General features: G+C 43.7%; 1 protein-coding gene across 1 annotated transcript; it reads left to right on the top strand.

Annotated features, from left to right (window-relative positions):
- The first annotated feature begins 14,911 nt into the window (after positions 1-14,911).
- Positions 14,912-19,319, top strand: LOC117745135 (high affinity choline transporter 1-like). The gene is made up of 8 exons (XM_034553229.1): positions 14,912-15,208; positions 16,675-16,788; positions 16,934-17,089; positions 17,197-17,345; positions 17,429-17,572; positions 17,818-17,971; positions 18,050-18,264; positions 18,404-19,319. The coding sequence occupies exons 1-8, from the start codon at positions 15,025-15,027 to the stop codon at positions 18,932-18,934; spliced, it is 1,647 nt and encodes a 548-aa protein (XP_034409120.1). The 5' UTR covers positions 14,912-15,024; the 3' UTR covers positions 18,935-19,319.
- The last annotated feature ends 742 nt before the right edge of the window (positions 19,320-20,061 follow it).

A 20,061-nucleotide genomic window follows, 5' to 3' on the forward strand; every position in this document is an offset into this window, starting at 1 on the left:
CTCCATGTTACTGATTTCCTTGGTTACACATGTACAAGTACATTCAAAGTAACGCTCACTCTCTGACCCCCACATCGTTTTTCCTCCATTGTGTGTGCTGTCTGTGTTTGTACAGGAGCCACCATGAGTGTAGTTATAGATCTGCCCTTCAGTGTTTGCGTCTGGATCTCTGCTGTGGTGGTGATCATCTACACTGTTCTTGGCGGTCTCTACTCAGTGGCTTGCACTGACGTCATCCAGATCTCACTGGTGTTTCTGAGCTTGGTACGTTTTATACTCCATGAACGTTCAAGATTATGTATTCTTCTTTTATTTAGACCCTCCGTGAGTAATTTCCTCTTTCCACAGTGGCTGTGTGTCCCTTTCATTCTGACCAGTAACGTTTATACTGACATCACTGAAACAGCATTCAACCACACACACAACTGGGCTCCTGGCTTGGCCAGCTTGAATCTGATGAAGTCTGGAGATGGATTGATCATTTTGGTAACATGAATAAAATTACAGTATAAAGATTTATAATGTGGCTTTTTAAGGTGTTTAGGCTAACTGTTTGTCATGCCCTCCTCCTCACCTGTCTACTAGGCTCTCTCTTTCTCCCTCTCTCTAGGTGTGTAGGTGGCGTGGCTAATTGCTGATGTGAACCTGGTGTGCTGGTTTGATTGACCAGCTGCCTTCAAAAGCTCCACTCCTGCTCTCAGTCTGCGCCAGACTATAGACTCAGTTCTAGCTGCCGCTTAGACGTAACTATTTAGGTTCTGAAAACATCCTGTTGATCTCCTGTCCTAACCGTGCCTGTCTTCTTGCTCAGGACCAGCAGCTGGATTATTGCCCAGACTCCAGCTCCAGAGTTCTGCCTGCCTGCCTGCTTACCTGCCTGCTTACGTTATTGGACATTTCCAATAAACCTCTGACTTTAACTCCTGTCTCAGCCTCTGCCTCTGTGTCCAAAACCTGGCCACCTTAACACTGTTATTGGAAATTTGATCTTCACGTGAGGCTTAAAGTATAGATATATAAACGTTTCATCAAATCTCAGTTATCTAAACCTAAACGTTACGATGAACGTCACTATTTTCCATAATTGAGTGCAATTTTGAAATTAAATGAAATTCTTTTTCATAATTTCTGCCAGTATCAGCAACATAAAGGAAGACTTAGTTTGGCTCCCTTTTTTCGTTCGATATGAGCTAGTCCTGCACAGAATCAATCACCAGCGATCGGGCACAATGCATGCCGGTCGGATTTGTGTCTGACTTGCTCTGACCTCATGCACATGTGGTCAACGGTAATCTCACAAGAGTGAGGCGGCCGCATATGCTCTCCACCGACTGCGTGGCCCAGTGCATGATGGGAAACGCCTGGCCGTCACGTCAGAAAGCTGATTGGCTCTTAGATTTGACAGCAAACACTACTTGTTGTAGAAAAAACTTATTTTTTGTGTAGCTGTAATAATTGAGTATTATCAACAAACTTTAAAACTCAGGTCATTAAGCTTGCTCATTAAAGAAATGCATTCAGTGTAATACCTCATTGTACCACCATGATTGTAAACTATGAAATGGATCGCACTGCTACTGAATGGTTGTAGACGAGTGGAAAACTACTGGGATATTTGTTTAAATCAAACTCACCTGAGAGGCGGAGACGGGGATCACATGCCAAGAAATCGTGGACATGCCTGTGCACCAACCGGAAACCAGTTCCATTTCCTCCTCTCTGGTAGGCGACTTGCCTATGTGCGAAATATGCACCAATGTATTCGCTGTATTCTTGACCAATGGGGTGAAGTCACTCCTTTTACCTGAAATTGTATGAACCGTCTGCAGGCTCGGCTCATAAGTGTAGACGGAGAACTGCTGGCAGACTGTGGACCACTGAAGCCTATCCGACTTCAGCTGAGAACCATACTCTGTATCACAAACTAGTCTTTACTTAAATAAACATGTTTTATTATAACTACCTTTCCCAGACGTCTTTATTATTTTCAACATGGCATACTCAAAGCTCGATTGTTGACTATTAGTCTCAGGTTTAATCTGAAGATAAATTTGTGTGATTGATAATAATAAAACTTATTCTATAACACATGTTTAAAAAAAGCAGCAAAGTTTCACAGGCAGACATGAAAAGAACAAAGGAAGCAGCTACACGCACATTTCTACATAAATATATATTTACAAACACATATGAATAAATCCGAAAGACTTCTGTAAACTACAAGTGGCCTACAGATGGGAACGAACAGGAAGTAACTGATTATTTGACTACCTGTGTATTCTTTGAAGCCAGCTGAAAACTGTCCAACTTGAATGCCATTCTTTGTCAATGCCCCCTGCTGCTGCTGCCTGTCTACTTCCAGGAGAGGCGCAGTTCATCTCGAACGAGCCTATCGTCAACTTAATGGAAAAATTCGACAATGTGCAAATATTGCATGCTGATTTGATGGCACAAAGCTTTATTTTGGTTCATGTAGTGTATGTTACTGCTGTATTTCGGTGTATTGAACACCATTAGTGATATACAAGTGAAATACATAGCGTGGTACATGAGAAATTCGAAATGGCAGACACAAATCCAAAACGCACTGTAAGAGCAAAATGTGATAATGAAAATGTAACTATATGTACACTGGGTGGCGCTGTATGGTCCTGTGCTTGCCTATATAGTCAATCATATCATGAAAGAGCAAACGGTTTTGACCTCTCTGGGATTACGAGTGTTAGCTGTTTACACCGATATCTTGGCATACCTCGGCAAAGAGAATAAACACAATATATTTATACATATCAAATGTGTCTGTGGGTGATGTCAGCGAAGCGAAAATGACGCGCAGTTGGAGGCTGAACAAGAGCGCATCAGTCAGATTAATCCTTGGGAAAAACACATAAGTCGCCGAAGTACTAGACTGGGCTCCTTTAACACGCACAATTTGGAGATGTTTACCAGACTGGTCTGCACTAAAACCTGTTTGTGTGGCATGGGCACTGCTCCCATCAACCGACAACTGGGCTCTTCTCCAACACCTGCCTGCAATCCTGTTCATCAGACCCATCCAGTGAAATACTCCGGCTTCCTTCTCACTCGTTGCCAAAGAGTACTTTTGTGATTTACTTCAGCTTGACTTTGTGACTAACCTCGGTTCCTTGTGCCCAGGATTCCCGTGTCTGCACTTGGGTCCTGCCTAAATCCAACCTTAACAGCAGCTGCATCATTCCAAAGAGATAATCATCCTGAAAGTGCTTTTTATTTGTATCTTCATTTTTGCTGTGTGCCATCTTCATTTACTCTTAACCAGTAACATAAATACTGATATCTACAAATCTGGCCAAATCTCTCAAGTGTTGCATTTATTATAACACCAAAAATATTCAAATAGTTCTTGTGGTTGCAGAGAAACTATTTTTTAGGTATGCAATTTATTGCTAAAAAACAGCTTGTGCAAAAGAAGTTGTCATAGAAGTTTAAGAGTCCTCTTTTGATTATATTTGTTTTATTTGAACAGCACATACAGGAGCTTTTATTTCCTTTTATAGTTCACTTTGATTGTATTCATGAAAATAAAAAAATATTTTGTCAATAAAAAAAATGTACCAGTTCCATCTGCTTCCCACAACCACAGAAATATTAATATAAGTCTATAATAATCATAAAATCCAAGATACAACTTTAAGTTCCCCATAAGAAATAGGACTAAGCAGTTCATTGCAGTTATTTCCTTATCAAAAGGTGCATATTACATGAAACCAGCAATGCCAAGTGTGATGGCCCCTCCCTTCCACTCAGGGTCTTTGGCCTGATTACTATTTCTTTTCAGGCTGGTCATCGTCAGCTGATGAGCCACACTTGAGCCTGGCTATAAAGAAGCTGAACATGGAGCCCCCGGCTGGTTGTTCTTCTTTAGTTGAAACTGCTGCTTACTTGTTTTAAGTTGGTAATTGTACATCCTTTAAATTAATTTCTATTTTAATACTTTTACACTCGTCTGGTCTCCCTTCATGTTGCAGCCTTCAAGCTGGGTTGTAACATAAGGTCAGCACATGCATATGAGGTCAAAAAATGTCAACGTATTGCAGACAATTTGCAAACATCTCGGTGCAAACTTCACAGCGGGTCCTATTTTGTTAGGAAGAGCCTTTTGTCTTGTTTGGGTTTTAACCCTTTGATACACAAGCTATGTAAACACCTTCTAAGGCACAGCATGGGTCAAAAATGACGCATTGACCTACAATGTTATTTCATGCACAACTGAGCCTTCAGTTATCAAGCTCCTCTCTTATGGAACCAGCTTCCACTTTCAGTCACCTCATTCAAGAATAGACTTCAGACTTTCCTGTTTGATAGTGCTTATAGTTAGGGCTGAATCAGGTTTGCCCTGGTCTAGCCCCTAGATATGCTGCTATAGGCTTATAGGCTGCTGGGGGATGTTTTAGGATACACTGAGCACCTATCTCCTCTTCTCTCTCTCCTTATGGATTAATTTACATCTCTCCATTGCACCTAATTAACTCTGCTTCCTCCCCAACGTCTTTGTGACTTCACGTCTCAGAGGGTCCATTGGACCTGGCTGTGCCTGGTGAGCCGGCCTCCCGTGTTAGCCCTGCTGATGCGCCCTACCCCCCCCCCTCTCTACCTCCTTCTGTTTCATGGATTGGAGTTCCATTCATACATTGTCATATTCATGTAATGTGTTTATGTAACTTTGTAATGCTGTTTATTCTGTACACATGACATCTATTGCATCTGTCCATCTGGGGAGAGGGATCGTCCTCTGTTGCTCTCCTGAAGGTTTCTTCCCTTTTTATCCTGTGAAAGGTTATTTTTGGGGAGTTTTTTCTGATCCGATGTGAGGTCCTGGGACAGGGATGTTGTATGTGTACAGATTGTAAAGCCCTCTGAGGCAAATTTGTAATTTGTGATATTGGGCTAAACAAAATAAACTGAATTGAAATTGAATTGAACTGAGTGTGGCTTTGCTATATTTTTGGAAATTGTTAGGTTGTAGTGGATTTTATATATATTTGCACATGTAGATAAGAGAAGTTTGTGTTTTAAATTAATACATAAAGAAAGATATGATAATTAATTTGGGATATTATGAGGAATATTCTGGAGGAATGTATTATGAAACATAAGAGAGGATCACTGTTTTATTATTCTGTTTTAATGACAAATGTAATTATTAACTGTATGATGCATGGGAATGAATGAATGTTTTATTGTTTAGACAATAGTTAAAATGGATGCCGATTGAAACCTAATGTGTTGCTTTTATTCTGAAGGGGGAACTTCCTGTCCTTGACCGGAAGAGTGAGCTTTGACCCCGCTAATTTATCAATTGGCTTAGCGAACAGAACTGCGGCATCCTTTGAACTGACCAATGGAACTAACCTTTAGGTGTGAATTCATTTGCATGACCATACTAATAGCCGAGCATTTGTTCTGGGGAGACATGGTTCTACTGGTCTGGAGACTCAAGACAGCCCCGGTCTGTGGCTCCTTGGGAGCTGCAGTCCGTCTGTGGAGAGATTCTCCTTTCTGGCCCCACGATCGTGAACGCTACATGAGTATTATCTTTGCCATTAAATATTGTTAAACTTTAACTCGAATCCTGAATTTCCTGCGGCCACGGGACCCGGAGCTTTGAACACGAATCTTACAAAATCAATTAATTTTATCATTTAATGTTCAAAGTATTTTTGATTACCACAAATCATTATTTTAATTTCAATTAATTTATGAATTAAAATAGTTTTTGTATTTGTACGTCAAGTTTACACACAAGTCAAAAAAGTGTGATAACTTGAATAAAACCTACTATAATAATGACTTTGTTAAAATATATTATTTTAGCAGTGATTTGGACCAAAGAATTACACATGTAATATTTGAAATGTTTATTTGTTACTTTGTCACACTCACACAACCATACACCATACAATATTAGCCCTCCTCTCTGATGTCCTCATGTGGCTGGGTGGTGTCAGCGTTTATTTTTTAACCGACATCTTCTCATTGCCTCTATAATATGTGTGTTTGGAGGTGGGCCGTGCCCTCCATGCGCCTCTTCATATGTGGCATGACAAGCTCTTTGGCCAGCTCCTTGATGAATAGGCGCTGTGCATTGGTCACACCACCCATGCACTCAGGGTGTTGTGCAGTGCAGTTGGTGTAGGCATTGAGGGTGGCAACATCCAGCACATTGTGCCAGAGCACCATGGGCCACCTCCGTGTTCTCTGCTTGCATGTGTAGGTGCGAACTGTGGTGGAAAATGTATCGTTTTTCCTTAATGTGACTGTTACTAAACTCTGGGAACAGAGTTCAGCTCATTATTGTATAGTCCTCTTGTATATTGTGTCTCTCTTTATCTATCAGCTCTCAGGAATGCGCTACAATACCATCTGGGAAAGCAGGCAGAACCTGTTCACATGGACGCCGTGAGAAGGAGAAAGGAGCAAGAGACGGGGAGGGATGAGGGGCAAACACTTGATCAATAACATGACTGTATAAGAATATGTCTGGGTCAGACCTCTTAACCATTTGTGGGACGGAGCTCTGGTCATTCAATTGAATTATTCCAAGTTTCTGTTTAATAAATACTTTAAGACTTTTAAGTGTTTGGACATTACACTTGTTTTCTCTAAGGGACAGTGGAAATGTTAATGTCTATCACAATTGGCGATGAGGATGGGATTGAACGTGTGATTGGGACTTCGTTGGACGACAGATGCGCAAAGGTGAGAGGAGCTGGAAGAGCGGACGAAGAGTGGACGCCTCTGTGGAGCAGGAAAACACCACAGTTACCACGAAGAGGACCTGGTAACGGGAACTTGAGAGATAGTGTTTTGTTTAGTTTTGGTTAATGGAACCCTTTTCTCCTCCGGGACGCTTTGAGTTGACGGACTGACCTTTTTTTGATTGTTTGGATTTATTGGAGCCCTCTGAGGTGATGGTGCTGGAAGAATAAACCCACCCTTTTTACTTGCCTCTCGTGCACTGCCCCACTCTAGCTTGCCCTAGGGACAACCCGTTTCGCTAGATTTGGTGGAGAATGTGGGCACTGGGCCGAAGTGCGTATGATTGAGAGTGAAGAGATTGACGACTTGACTCAACTTTTTTCAGGACTCCAAACACCAGGCCAACAAACCCAAATGGAGCCACTGGTGCAGCTGCTGTTGGAGAGCCAGAGTGCGCAGCAGGAAATCAGCGCCGCCTTGTTACAACAGCAAATAAGGGCGAATGAACTGAAGGAGCTGGAGCTCCGACAGCCGCCAAAGTTGAAACCCAGACATGCTCCAACCAGCCCATAAAGAGCCGGGGGCTTCTGTTCCCGCCCAGACAAGTGTGTGTCGCCAAAGAGGGCCGACCCTGGCCAACCCACGCTCTGACTCACCCAATATAGGGGTTAGTCACCCTTTGCAGCAACATGTTCGTCAGTGCTATCGCTGTGGCGAATTGGGCCACATCTCGTGGCAGTGTGAAAGCCGGGACGAGCCCATGCCGACAGCAGAGTCCGCCAGCAACCCTCAGGTCCACTTTGCTGCCCTCCCGGCGACCCACGTGCCCTGTAACAGTGAATCAGCGGGATGTAGAAGCCTTGCTCGATTCAGGAAGTACCAGGACCCTGGTTCAGGAGGGCGTCTTGGAAGCATCTTCCCCAGCTGAAGGCAATCCCGTCCCTGTGGTTTGTGTCTACGGAGACACCAGTGAGTACCCCACCACCGTAGTGAAACTAACCACAACTAAGGGCACCTTTCAGGTCGAGGTGGGAGTATTCCGGGACCTCCCGGTCCCAGTCCTGATCGGGCGTGACTTCCCAGCTTTCCGGATGCTGTGGAGGGAAGCCCTAAAGAACCTTAGTCGGGAGCCCCACAAACGTAAGTCGAACCATCCACAATTGAGTAAAACCTGGGTTAACGTTGCCAAACCATGCTTGTCCCCTCTAGTGTCAGTCCAAGCATTAGCAGAAGCTTCTAGTGGAGCTGAGTCTGATGACTCTGAGCCCCAACCTGGGCCAAGTGAGGAGGACACTGATGGCCCTCGAGAAACACTGCCCCTTAAAGGTCAGTATGGAACAGCACAGTTGCAGGACCTGACTCTGGGAAATGTCCAGGTCCTAGAAGGAACGTTGGTGGGAACCCGGACGACCCCTACCCCCATTTTTCAGTGAAAAATGGCCTCCTGTATCGGGTAACGAGAAGTAAGGACCAAGTCATTGATCAACTGCTTGTACCCCAACCTCACCGCCCCACAGTCCTGCAGTTGGCCCACACTCACTTGCTGGGAGCTCACTGGGGGGTAGAGAAAACCAAAGAGAGGGTGTTGCAGAGTTTTTTTTGGCCAGGGGTCCATAAGGAGGTAGAGAACTACTACTGTAGTTGTCCAGAGTGCCAGGTCACTGCGCCAAAACTGACGTATCGGAGTCCCCTTATTCCTTTGCCCATTATAGAGACTCCCTTTGAAAGGGTGGGCATGGATATTGTAGGCCCACTGGCCAAGAGTGCCCGCGGACACCAGTACATCTTGGTCCTAGTAGACTACGCCGCCCGTTATCCTGAGGCCGTCCCCTTAAAGGCAAATGCGAAATAGATAGCCAAAGAGTTGTTCCTCTTCAGCAGCCGTGTCGGGATCCCAAAGGAGATTCTTACTGACCAAGGGACCCCGTTTATATCCCGAGTCACCAAAGAGTTGTGTGCACTGTTGCATGTGAAACAGGTGAGAACCTCGGTGTACTACCCCCAGACGGATGGGTTAGTAGAGAGATTTAACAAGACTCTCAAAGCCATGCTGAAGAAGGCCATCGATAAAGATGGAAGAAACTGGGACCAGCTGCTACCCTACCTTCTGTTTGCGGTAAGAGAAGTTCCACAGGCTTCCACTGGTTTCTCACCCTTTGACCTGTTATATTCTCACAAACCCAGGGGCCTTCTAGACATAGCCAAAGAGACGTGGGAGGAGGAACCCTGTCCCCAACGCACCATGATCGAACACGTGGGGGCGATGCCTGACAGGATGGCGGTGGTGTTTCCCATTGTGAAGGAGCACATGGAGAAGGCTCAGAGTTGATCAGAGGACAGCGTATAATCGAGCAGCCCAACCCAGAGAATTACACCCAGGAGACAGAGTCCTAGTCCTAGTCCCCACCGTGGAATGTAAGTTCTTGGCTACTTGGCAAGGACCGTATGAAGTAGTTGAAAAGGTTGGGGAAGTCAATTATAAAGTACGGCAACCGGGGAAGAAGAAAGGTGAGCAAATCTACCACATTAACCTTCTCAAGAAATGGCATGATCGAGATGCATTGTTCAATTGTTCTCCCCCCAGAGAGCTGAAAGAAACTGCACGGGACGATGTGTTGTTTGGTCCAGACCTCTCCCGTTACCAGCTGCAGCAGGCAAAGGAGCTGGTGGATGGAAATCGGGATGTCTTTTCATCCCTCCCAGGCTGCACCCACCTGGTGGAACATGAGCTACGCACCCACCCAAGAAAAACGGTGAACCAAAGGCCGTATCAGGTGCTGGAGGCCCGCAAGAAGCTGATTAAGGAGGAGGTAAAGAAGATGTTGGATTTTAATGTGATTCAGGAGTCGAAGAGTGCCTGGTCAAGCCCCATCGTCCTGGCAGGCAAGCCGGACAAAACAATACGTTTCTGTAATGATTTGAGGAAAGTAAATGAAGTGTCTGAGTTTGATGCATATCCCATGCCTCGTGTCGACGAGCTAATTAAAAGCCTTGGCCATGCACGGTTCCTAACCACCCTGGATCTCACAAAGGGGTGTTGGCAAATTCCCCTGTCAGCAGGATCAAAGGAGAAGACTGCCTTTGCCACCCCTGGAGGCCTTTGACAGTACCGGGTGATGCCCTTTGGCCTGTTTGGAGCTCCCGCCACATTCCAGCGCTTGATGGACCAGGTACTTAAACCCCATCGAGAGTATGCAGCGGCCTATTTGGATGATGTGGTGATTCAGAGCCCAGACTGGGAAAGCCACGTACCGCGTGTGCAGAAGGTCTTGGACTCCCTCCGACAAGCAGGCTTGACAGCGAACCCCAAGAAATGCAAGCTGGCATTTGGGGAGACCAACTACTTGGGGTATACCATCGGGCGGGACCTTGTCCAACCCCAGGAGGCAAAACTCTGTGCCATCCAAGACTGGCCAAAACCGTTGACAAAGAAGCAGGTGAGATCCTTTTTGGGCCTTGCCAATTATTACCGACAGTTCATCCCTGAGTTCTCTATGTTAGCTGCCCCTCTCACAGAACTGACAACCAAGAAACACTCCCATCTGGTGACGTGGTCCCCGGCGGCAGAAGAAGCATTTGGCAACCTGAAGAGGGCCTTGTGTTCGAAATCGGTCCTTACTGCCCCCGATTTCAGCAAGGAGTTTGTGGTCCAGGCAGATGCCTCTGAGGTGGGTCTGGGCGCTGTGCTAGCCCAGATCAAGGAAGGTGAGGAACACCCCGTTCTGTATTTGAGTCGGAAGTTGCTGCCTAGAGAGAAAAACTATGCCACGGTGGAGAAGGAGTGCCTGGCCTTGAAATGGGCCATGGAAACCCTCAAATATTACCTGCTGGGAAGGAGATTCACGCTGGTGACCGATCATGCACTGTTACAGTGGATGGCAAGAAACAAAGACAAACAGTAGGGTGAATAGGTGATTTTTAAGCCTCCAGTCCTTTTAATTTGTGTCATTCACAGGCCAGGACGGCGTCATGGAAACGCAGATGCCCTGTCCCCTGTCCTGCCATGATGCCTTCTGGTCATCGTTCACCCTTTTTTTCATTGTTTGGATTTTATGGAGCCTCTGAGGTGCTGGAAGAATAAACCCACCCTTTTACTTTATAAACATCTGTGTGTATGTCTCTCTTTTCCAGCCTCTCGTGCACTGCCCCACCCTAGCTTGCCCTAGGTACAACCTGTGACGCTACAGCATCTACGATTTCTGGTGTTTCATCTCTGAACTCTAAGTGTTCTAAGGCTACTTCCATTCGCTCTAATGTATGCTCAGTTAAAAGACAAGAAGCTGCTGCCTAGTATGCAGCTACCAGAGCTGTATTGAAGATTATGGCTGAGCAAGAGTGCCACCAAGAGAAACTGCAAAGACTTGAAAGTTGAGGACAAGCTAATAGTTACAGACCAAGAAGCAGCTGCATTAACTCGCTGTTTTCAAGGCGAAAGAGAAGAGACTGAACGTAGGCTAGAAAAGGAGAGACAAGAAGCTTCTCTCTTGAAGAGAATGCTGCAAGGCAAAAGACTTGAAGAGAGCTTGGACGTTTAGAGGAGCTAAAAAGACTGGATGCAGCCAGAGCAAGGCTTCAAGTATATGATGAAAATGAGTTATATCCAGACCAAAGGCTTACACCACATAAGTCTGAGCTGCCTACATTTGAGCACGCAATTGATCAAGTGAACCCTGTGTATCAGGACCCACAACCACAAAGAAGAGATGCAGCTCCAAGAAGTGTGCTTCAAAACGACACTTAGAGAGCTTGTGAAAGTCCTGGCTCAGGCTATATCAGCAAATAGGCTTCCCATTCCAGAGCCGACAATCTTTAGTGGGGATCCACTCAAGTTTAATCATTGGAAGTCTTCCTTTCAGAACCTAATTGAGAGAAAAAATATTTCTCTGCACATATTTCTGAAGGAAGAAGATTTTCTTCCTTCAGAAATATGTGCGAGGAGCAGCTAAAGAAGCTTTAGAAGGTTATTTTCTGATTGATTCAGAAGATTCATATCACGCAGCATGGGACATGCTCAAGGAACGTTATGGCGAGCCTTTTGTGATTGCCAAGGCCTTCAGAGACAAATTACATGCATGGCCAAAATCAGCCCCTAAGGAGAGTGTCGACTTAAGAAGATGTGTGGACTTTCTACGTAGGTGTGAATTCGCTCTTGCTCACAATGAAAGTCTAAAGGTTCTTAATGATGTTACTGAGAATCAAAAACTAACTGCCAAACTACCCGATTAGTTAAGTACCAGATGGAACCGAAGGGCCACCAACTGGAACACAGAAGGTTCCCAGGCTTTAATTATATTGTGACATTCCTGTCAATGGAAGCTAGTATTGCGTGCAACCCTGTAACATCTTACAACGCATTATGACAAAGTGTACCCGATAAAGATAAGATCAAGATCAAGAACCAAACCCCGTTCGCTTTCAAGAACCAAACTGTAGGTGCCAAGATCTTCACAACCAACACCAGTGAAATGTTTATATTGTAAGATATTAGGACACAGCTTACACAAGTGCCGCAAATTCATTGAAAGGACAGTCGCTGAACGAGTCAAGTTCATTCAGAGTGAGAGACTGTGCTTCGGATGTTTAAATCCTGGACATCAATCCAAGAGCTGCAGTAGCCGGATGGTCTGTGACATCCCACATGCCTCCACAAAGATCGCTCAAAACAAGAACAAGAACCAAAGAGAGAACTATCTAAATACACAAGTTATGGCAAGGAAAGAAAGCTACAGTCAACACAACTACAATACATTATCAAGGAAACCACATCCAACAGAGTTGTGCAAGATGGCAATACAACACAGACATCAGCGATAGTACCTGTCAACACAAAATGATTCAAGTAAGGAAGTTCTTGTCTATGCTCTGCTAGATTCACAAAGTGATTCTTCCTTCATTCTTGAGGAAGTGGCAAACGTTCTAGATACGAACACAGAACAAGTGAAGCTGAAACTATCTACAATGTCGTCAAAAAGGACAATTGTACCCTGCAAAAGACTCAAAGAACTACAAATAAGAGGGATATTCTCCTCTAAGAAGATCACAGTACTGTTAGGTTGTAGTGGATTTTATATATATTTGCACATGTAGATAAGAGAAGTTTATGTTTTAAAGTAATACATAAAGAAAGATATGATAATTAATTTGGGATATCATGAGGAATATTCTGGAGGAATGTATTATGAAACATAAGAGAGGATCACTGTTTTATTATTCTGTTTTAATGACAAATGTAATGATTAACTGTATGATGCATGAGAATGAATGAATGTTTTATTGTTTAGACAATAGTTAAAATGGATGCCGATTGAAACCTAATGTGTTGCTTTTATTCGGAAGGCAGGATAATAGGCTTTTATTGTGAAGGGGAACTTCCTGTCCTTGACCGGAAGAGTGAGCTTTGACCTCGCCTGTTTACTAATTGGCGTAGCAAGTAGAACTGCGGCATCCTTTGAACTGACCAATGGAACTAACCTTTAGGTGTGAATTCATTTGCATGACCATACTAACGACCGAGCATTTGTTCTGGGGAGACATGGTTCTACTGGTCTGGAGACTCGAGACAGCCCCGGTCTGTGGCTCCCTGGGAGCTGCACTCCGTCTGTGGAGAGTTCCTTCTTTCTGGCCCCACGATCGTGAACACTACATGAGTATTATCTTTGCCATTAAATATTGTTAAACTTTAACTCGAATCCTGAATTTCCTGCGGCCACGGGACCCGGAGCTTTGAACACGAATCTTACAGTACCAACAATGTACACACGTGAATTTATCCCTGCTAATCGGACACACATTCCAACTTCAGAGACAGCTAAAGCATGGCCTCATTTGGAGCATCTTGCAGAACACATTGCGCCGCAAACGGAATGTGAAATTGGTCATCGTAAGGAAAGTGACACCTGAACCCAAACCAACAATCAAGCTCAAAGGTGAAGTTCACTATGTTTGCAAGACTCAAATCAAGGAAATGTTCAGTCCAGATGATGTCATTAAGATGCTAGAATCTGATTTCAGTGAAAGAGTTGAAGAAGATGCAAGTGTCTCTCAGGAAGATTTCCACTTCTTGACTAAACAGAGATGAAATCAAACACAAACACGATGGTCATTATGAAATGCCCTTACCTTTCAAACAAGACAGACCAAATCCACCCAACAATAAGTCATACGCTGTTTAGCGTCTAAAAGGCTTGGAACGAAAGCTCAAGAGAGACCAGAAATACTGCTCAGACTACATGAACTTTATGAAAGACATCATTGCTCGTGGTGATGCAGAGAAAGTTCACGAGGAAGAACTCAACAATCAACCAGCCTGGTATATTCCCTATTACGGAGTATACCACCCTCAAAAGCCTGGAAAGATACGCGTCGTCTTCGATTGCTCAGCAAGATTCCAAGACACGTCATTGAATGATCACCTTCTTACTGGGCCAGAGCTCACAAATACCTTGGTGGGAGTTCTCTATAGGTTTCGCAAGGGCCCGATTGCTATTATGTGTGACGTAGAGCGAATGTTCCACCAGTTCCATGTAAGGCCGGAAGACCAAGACTACCTGAGGTTCTGGTGGGAGAATGGTGACCTGGCGTTTCCACCATCAACATTCCAGATGAAAGTCCATCTGTTTGGGGCAGCCTCCTCACCCGGCAGTGCCAATTTCGGTCTTAAACATCTAGCCATTGAAGGTAAAGATCAATTCAACCAAAATGCTGTTAAATTCATTCTAAGGAATTTTTATGTTGACGATGGACTAGTAAGTGTAACGTCTGATGCTGAGGCAATTCAACTTGTCAAGGAAGCAAGAGGTCTTTGCAGCAAAGGCAAGATAAGACTACACAAATTGTACAAATAATAATATTAAAATAGCCTATTAAATAATGTGTAGACACACTTTGGACTTGTGCTAAATGGAAACAATTCAGCTGGCTAGCAGCATCAACTGTAGGCCCTGAAAATAAGTTTTCCAACAGCATGTTTTTTGTATGTGGAATGACGGAATCTGTGGACACTTGTTTGAAACCAACACCAACACGATGTCAACACGTAGTCGGAACACCATGTACCTTCTTTACAAGTCTGAACTCATCCATAACCGACTGACGTCACCGAAGGCAAGTAAGATTAAGTGAATCGGCAGAGGGCAAACCAAGATTAGGTGTCAAAGGGGTTGGCCATGAATCACTTATTTTCATTTATTTTGGGCATTGCACAATCATCATATTATAGTGGATCTGCAACTGAAGCACCTCGCCGGAGAAGTAGACCGACTGTCTCCGCTGTAGGTTTAATCCACGATGGCTCTCAATATACCAGGTCTGATAATGATGATAGCATTCTTCCTGCTTGTGTTGGGAATCGGCATCTGGGCCTCTGTAAAGTCTAAGAAGATGGAGAAAAACACACAAGGTGGACAGCTGGAGGTTTCTTTTTTGGCGAACCGGAGTGTCAGCTTGGTAGTGGGAGTCTTCACGATGACTGGTGAGTTTTGGTTTGATCATTTCAAATACACTTATTGACTATCTCATTAGTGGTTTTACTTATTTATTAGTTTTAATGCATTTGTATGATCTCTAGTTTTATTTTCAGGTTTCAGTAAATTGGTCGGATACAAAATTTGAGTTTACATATGTTCATGTCACATAATAATAATGTTTATTTCCTGAAATACTGGTTGGACGTTTCTCTAATCACAACCATTTAAATGAATATACTGTAAATTATTGAAAAAACCCTAATTATGAAAAAAATAAGATCAAGATGGCAGCCTCGATACAACGCTCCCTGGTACTTTTTCTGTATTGGGGTTATTATGGGTTATCATTCTAAACATTACAATCCATCCTATCCATATTTACAATCTGCGTTTGCATATTAGCTTCTTTTTTTTCAAACTATTAATGATATTACAATTCTGCATTTTTAACTCAACCAATTACAACAACCAACAGTCATACTCTCAAGGAAATGTGACATATTGTCAAATTACCAAAAAATAAGGGCTGAAAACCGCCAACTGCATGGCACCTCTCCCAAACATTGCAAACGGCCCTGGCACCTGTCCGAAATATTGTCAACGGCCCTGGCACCTCTCCCAAACATTGCCAACTTCCCTCGCATCTCTCCCAAACATGCACTCCGTGCTGCAACACCTCGACTCCCGTGGGACATACGCAAGAACAGCACTGTTGCTGCTCTGGAGACCTTCAGGTTTCCGGGATCCACAATCTCTCAGGACTTAAAGTGGGCCCCCAACATCTACACCATCTTGAAAATGGCACCAGCAGAGGATGTTCTGTCTGCGCCAGCTAAGGGAGTTCAACCTGCCTCATGAGCTGCTGATTCACTCCTCTAACATCCAGTCTGTTCTCTGCACATTCATCACTGCCTCGTTTGGATCGACCACCAAACAGTAAAAGGAACAGACTACAACGGACTGTCAGGTCTGCAGAGAAGATCATTGGTGCCAGCCTGCTCTCCATCCAGGCCTTGTACATCTCCAGAGTGAGGAAACGGGCAGGAATCACTACAGACACACCACACACTGGACAAAACCAGTTCCAACTCCTCACCTCTTGTCTGCGCTGCAGAGCGCTGTACGCCAAAACCACCAGACGCCCACAACAGCTTCTTTCCACTGGCTTTTATTCTGATGAACAATGAATGTCATACTGCACTATTACCTCCACGTTGCCCTATTACCTCTATTTCATTGTCATTGATGTTGTGTTTTAGGTTCATATATATATATATATATATATATATATATATATATATATATATTGTCCATAGTTAAATGTTATGCTTACCTCTGTTCTACCTTGTTGTCCTGTTTCCTGTTCTATTTCTGAAAAGACTTAGTCAAATTCCTTATATGCCTATGCATACATGGCCAATGAAGCTGATTCTGATTATACATCTGTGTGTGTGTATTTTTTCTACTGCAGCTACTTGGGTTGGAGGTGCCTTCATCATTGGTATTGCAGAGTCAGTCTATGACCCCACCAGAGGTCTAATCTGGGCCCTTGTTCCTCTGCAAATTTCCATTTCCTTTATCATCGGTGAGTCCCTTTGATTTTACCTTAAAACAACCTTCTGTTAGCACTTTGAGACACACCCTGTATCGGTACCAACACTATGAAGACTCGGCGTGGCCACAGAGCCAAATAATAAAAAGTGTTCCCTTCTTTTTCATCCCTTTCAAAGGTGGACTGTTCTTTGCAAAGCCAATGAGGGAGAACCATTACATCAGTATGATGGATCCCTTTCAGAGGAAGTATGGAAACAAACTGACTGCGGTTCTTGCCATCATTCCTCTCATAACGGAAGTTGTCTGGATTCCTCCATTACTGATTTCCTTGGGTACACATGTACAAGTACACTCAAAGTAACGCTCATTCTCTGACCCCCACATCGTTTTTCCTCATCATGCTTTTCCTCCATTGTGTGTGCTGTCTGTGTTTGTACAGGAGCCACCATGAGTGTTGTTATAGATCTGCCCTTCAGTGTTTGCGTCTGGATCTCTGCTGTGGTGGTGATCATCTACACTGTTCTTGGCGGTCTCTACTCAGTGGCTTACACTGACGTCATCCAGATCTCACTGGTGTTTCTGAGCCTGGTACGTTTTATACTCAATGAAGGTTCAAGATTATGTATTCTTCTTTTATTTAGACCCTCTTGAGTAATTTCCTCTTTCCACAGTGGCTGTGTGTCCCTTTCGTTCTGACCAGTAATGTTTATACTGACATCACTGAAACAGCATTCAACCACACACAACAGGGCTCCTGGCTTGGCCAGCTTGAGTCTGATGAAGTCTGGAGATGGATTGATCATTTTCTACTGATGGTAATATCAATAACATTACAGTATGATGGTTTAGTATTTAGGCTAACTGTTATTGGAAATTCCATCTTCACATGAGGCTTAAAGTAAGCTCAGTTATCTGAAGCTTCATTATGATGAACGTCACTATTTGCCATAGTTGAGTGCAATTTTGAAATGCAATGACATTGTTTTGCATAATTTCTGTCAGTATCAGCAACATAAAGGAGGACTTATATATATATATATAATTTTTTTTTTTTTTATAGACTTTTGGAAATGTGGCCATTCAGGATTTCCATCAGAGGACACTGTCCTCCAGCTCCACGTCTACAGCCAGGATCATCTGTTTCATAGCAGCAGGAGCAGTAATCATTGTAGGAATCCCATCTGTGCTAATTGGAGCTGTAGCAGCTTCAACAGGTAATCTCTACTCTTTACCTGTTGGTCAGGGAGGTGAATCAGCATTCATTGTTGTCTGTTCTGCCTCCTGTGTTTCAGACTGGAACTCCACCTCATATGGCTCTCCTTCTCCATACGAGCGAGGGGAGGCAGCCATGGTGTTGCCCATCACCCTTCAGAATTTAACCCCAACCTACATTTCTGCCTTTGGCATCGGAGCTATTGCTGCTGCAGCGATGTCATCAGCTGACTCTGTAATTTTGTCTGCAACCACCATCTTCACCACCACCATCTACCAGACCATCAGGAGTCAGGTGCAGTAGGGAACAGGAGCATGTTCTTTATATGTTTTCCTCACCTCTTCACTGGGTCTGTGTTTGTTGTTTTACTGCTTTGCATGTATTCACTTCCTCAAGAATAAATATTTAAGTTTTTCATGATTTTTGCTTTTAGGCATCCGATAAAGAGCTGCAGTGGGTGATCCGTGTCTCCATAGTGGCTGCAGGACTTGTGGGAACATCCCTCACCTATCTGGACTACAGTGTCATGATTTTCTGGATCCTGGGCTCAGACCTGACTTACACCATTATTTTCCCCCAGCTGGTCTGCGTCCTCTTCATCAGGGTTTCCAACGGTTATGGGGCTGCTGCAGGCTATGTTGTTGGAGTGGTGATGAGAGTTTTGTGTGGAGAGCCGTTGTTTGGCCTCCCTGTGATCCTACATTTCCCAGGATGCACTTTAGAGAACGGTGTTTATGTTCAGCGTTTTCCTTTCAAGTCCATCTGCATGCTGTCTGCTCTGGCCTCCATCTTGGTGGTTTCATATGTGGCCTCACTCCTGTTTAACAAGGGGATCCTTCCTGAGAGGTGGGACGTGTTCAAGGTGAAGTCACAGGAAGCACCACCACCAGCAGAGGCTGATAGTAAAAAGGCTGATGGAGATGATAAATGTGCTTCTGAACCGATGTTGGACACAAAATGCTGAAGTTATTTTTGTCTTAATTGAGTTGTGGGGACTTCTGGTGTTGGTTCTTCCGTTATAAGTCGTCCTGTTAGAAACACATTGCTTCTACTCACTAACGGTGGCAGATGCCGTGTGATAGTTAGAGTTTCCAAGCTCGGATTGTGAAAAGAAATCCTTTAAAATGATTGTATCCTATTTTGAAGAAGGTCATAGTATAGTATCTCTAAAATAAATATTAAAAATCATAGTATAGCTTGGCGAAAAATGTGTAATGTATTTATTACCTCAAAAGTCAGAGCATCTTTCATTTATTTGACTTCTTTGGATATTGAATGTGAAAACTGCATCTTTTTGTAAGTAGGTCAGAATTAACAAATATAACAATTAAGAAATATGATGAAAACCAGAGAGGTATTCAGCAATGCTCATTTATTTCTCCATGCAAACAACACTGTTTTTAGGTCACTCAACATCCTTACAGCTTAAACCTGCTGCAACCCTCTGTGTGTTTCAAAATGTGTAATCTACTCAAAATTGAAGTGATTATTACAGAGCATCAAAGTTCATGATCCAAAATAGTAGTTGCATATGTATTAGTATATTTAGAATATGTCAATAAACATATTGCATAGCATATCAAACATCTTTTGAGTGTATATACAGCATTACAACGTCGTAAAAGCAGGAGAGATACAAAAAAATAGGCAACCGGGGATCTCAGGTTACCGACAGAGGGCCACGCAGACCCCAATGATGTAACAGCATCGCCAGTCTTACCAAAGATAGCCATGAAAAGAGGTCTCACCCCGTCACTTTTTCTTGGTACAGCAATGTCATCACATCCTCTGTCAAACTATTTATTTATTGTAAAATGTTGAACAGAGGTATGCAGTTTGCACATTATTACACCATCACTAGTCATTCATATAGTCTGTCGCTACCGAGGACGTCGTTTCAACTAATTAAATAACTTGTTTCAGCACGGATGTAAATATGTGTACGCAAGGAACATAATTAGATCGTTTAAATTTCAGGACACAATCACGGCGATGACCCGGCACTGAATATTATCAACCACGTGACACATCCTTATGCGATAAACGATCTCCGGATACACACGCCCAACCTCAGCACCAGCACATCTTTTC

This window comes from Cyclopterus lumpus, chromosome 2, assembly GCF_009769545.1.
Source record: "Cyclopterus lumpus isolate fCycLum1 chromosome 2, fCycLum1.pri, whole genome shotgun sequence".
NCBI classification, from domain to species: Eukaryota; Metazoa; Chordata; class Actinopteri; order Perciformes; family Cyclopteridae; genus Cyclopterus; species Cyclopterus lumpus.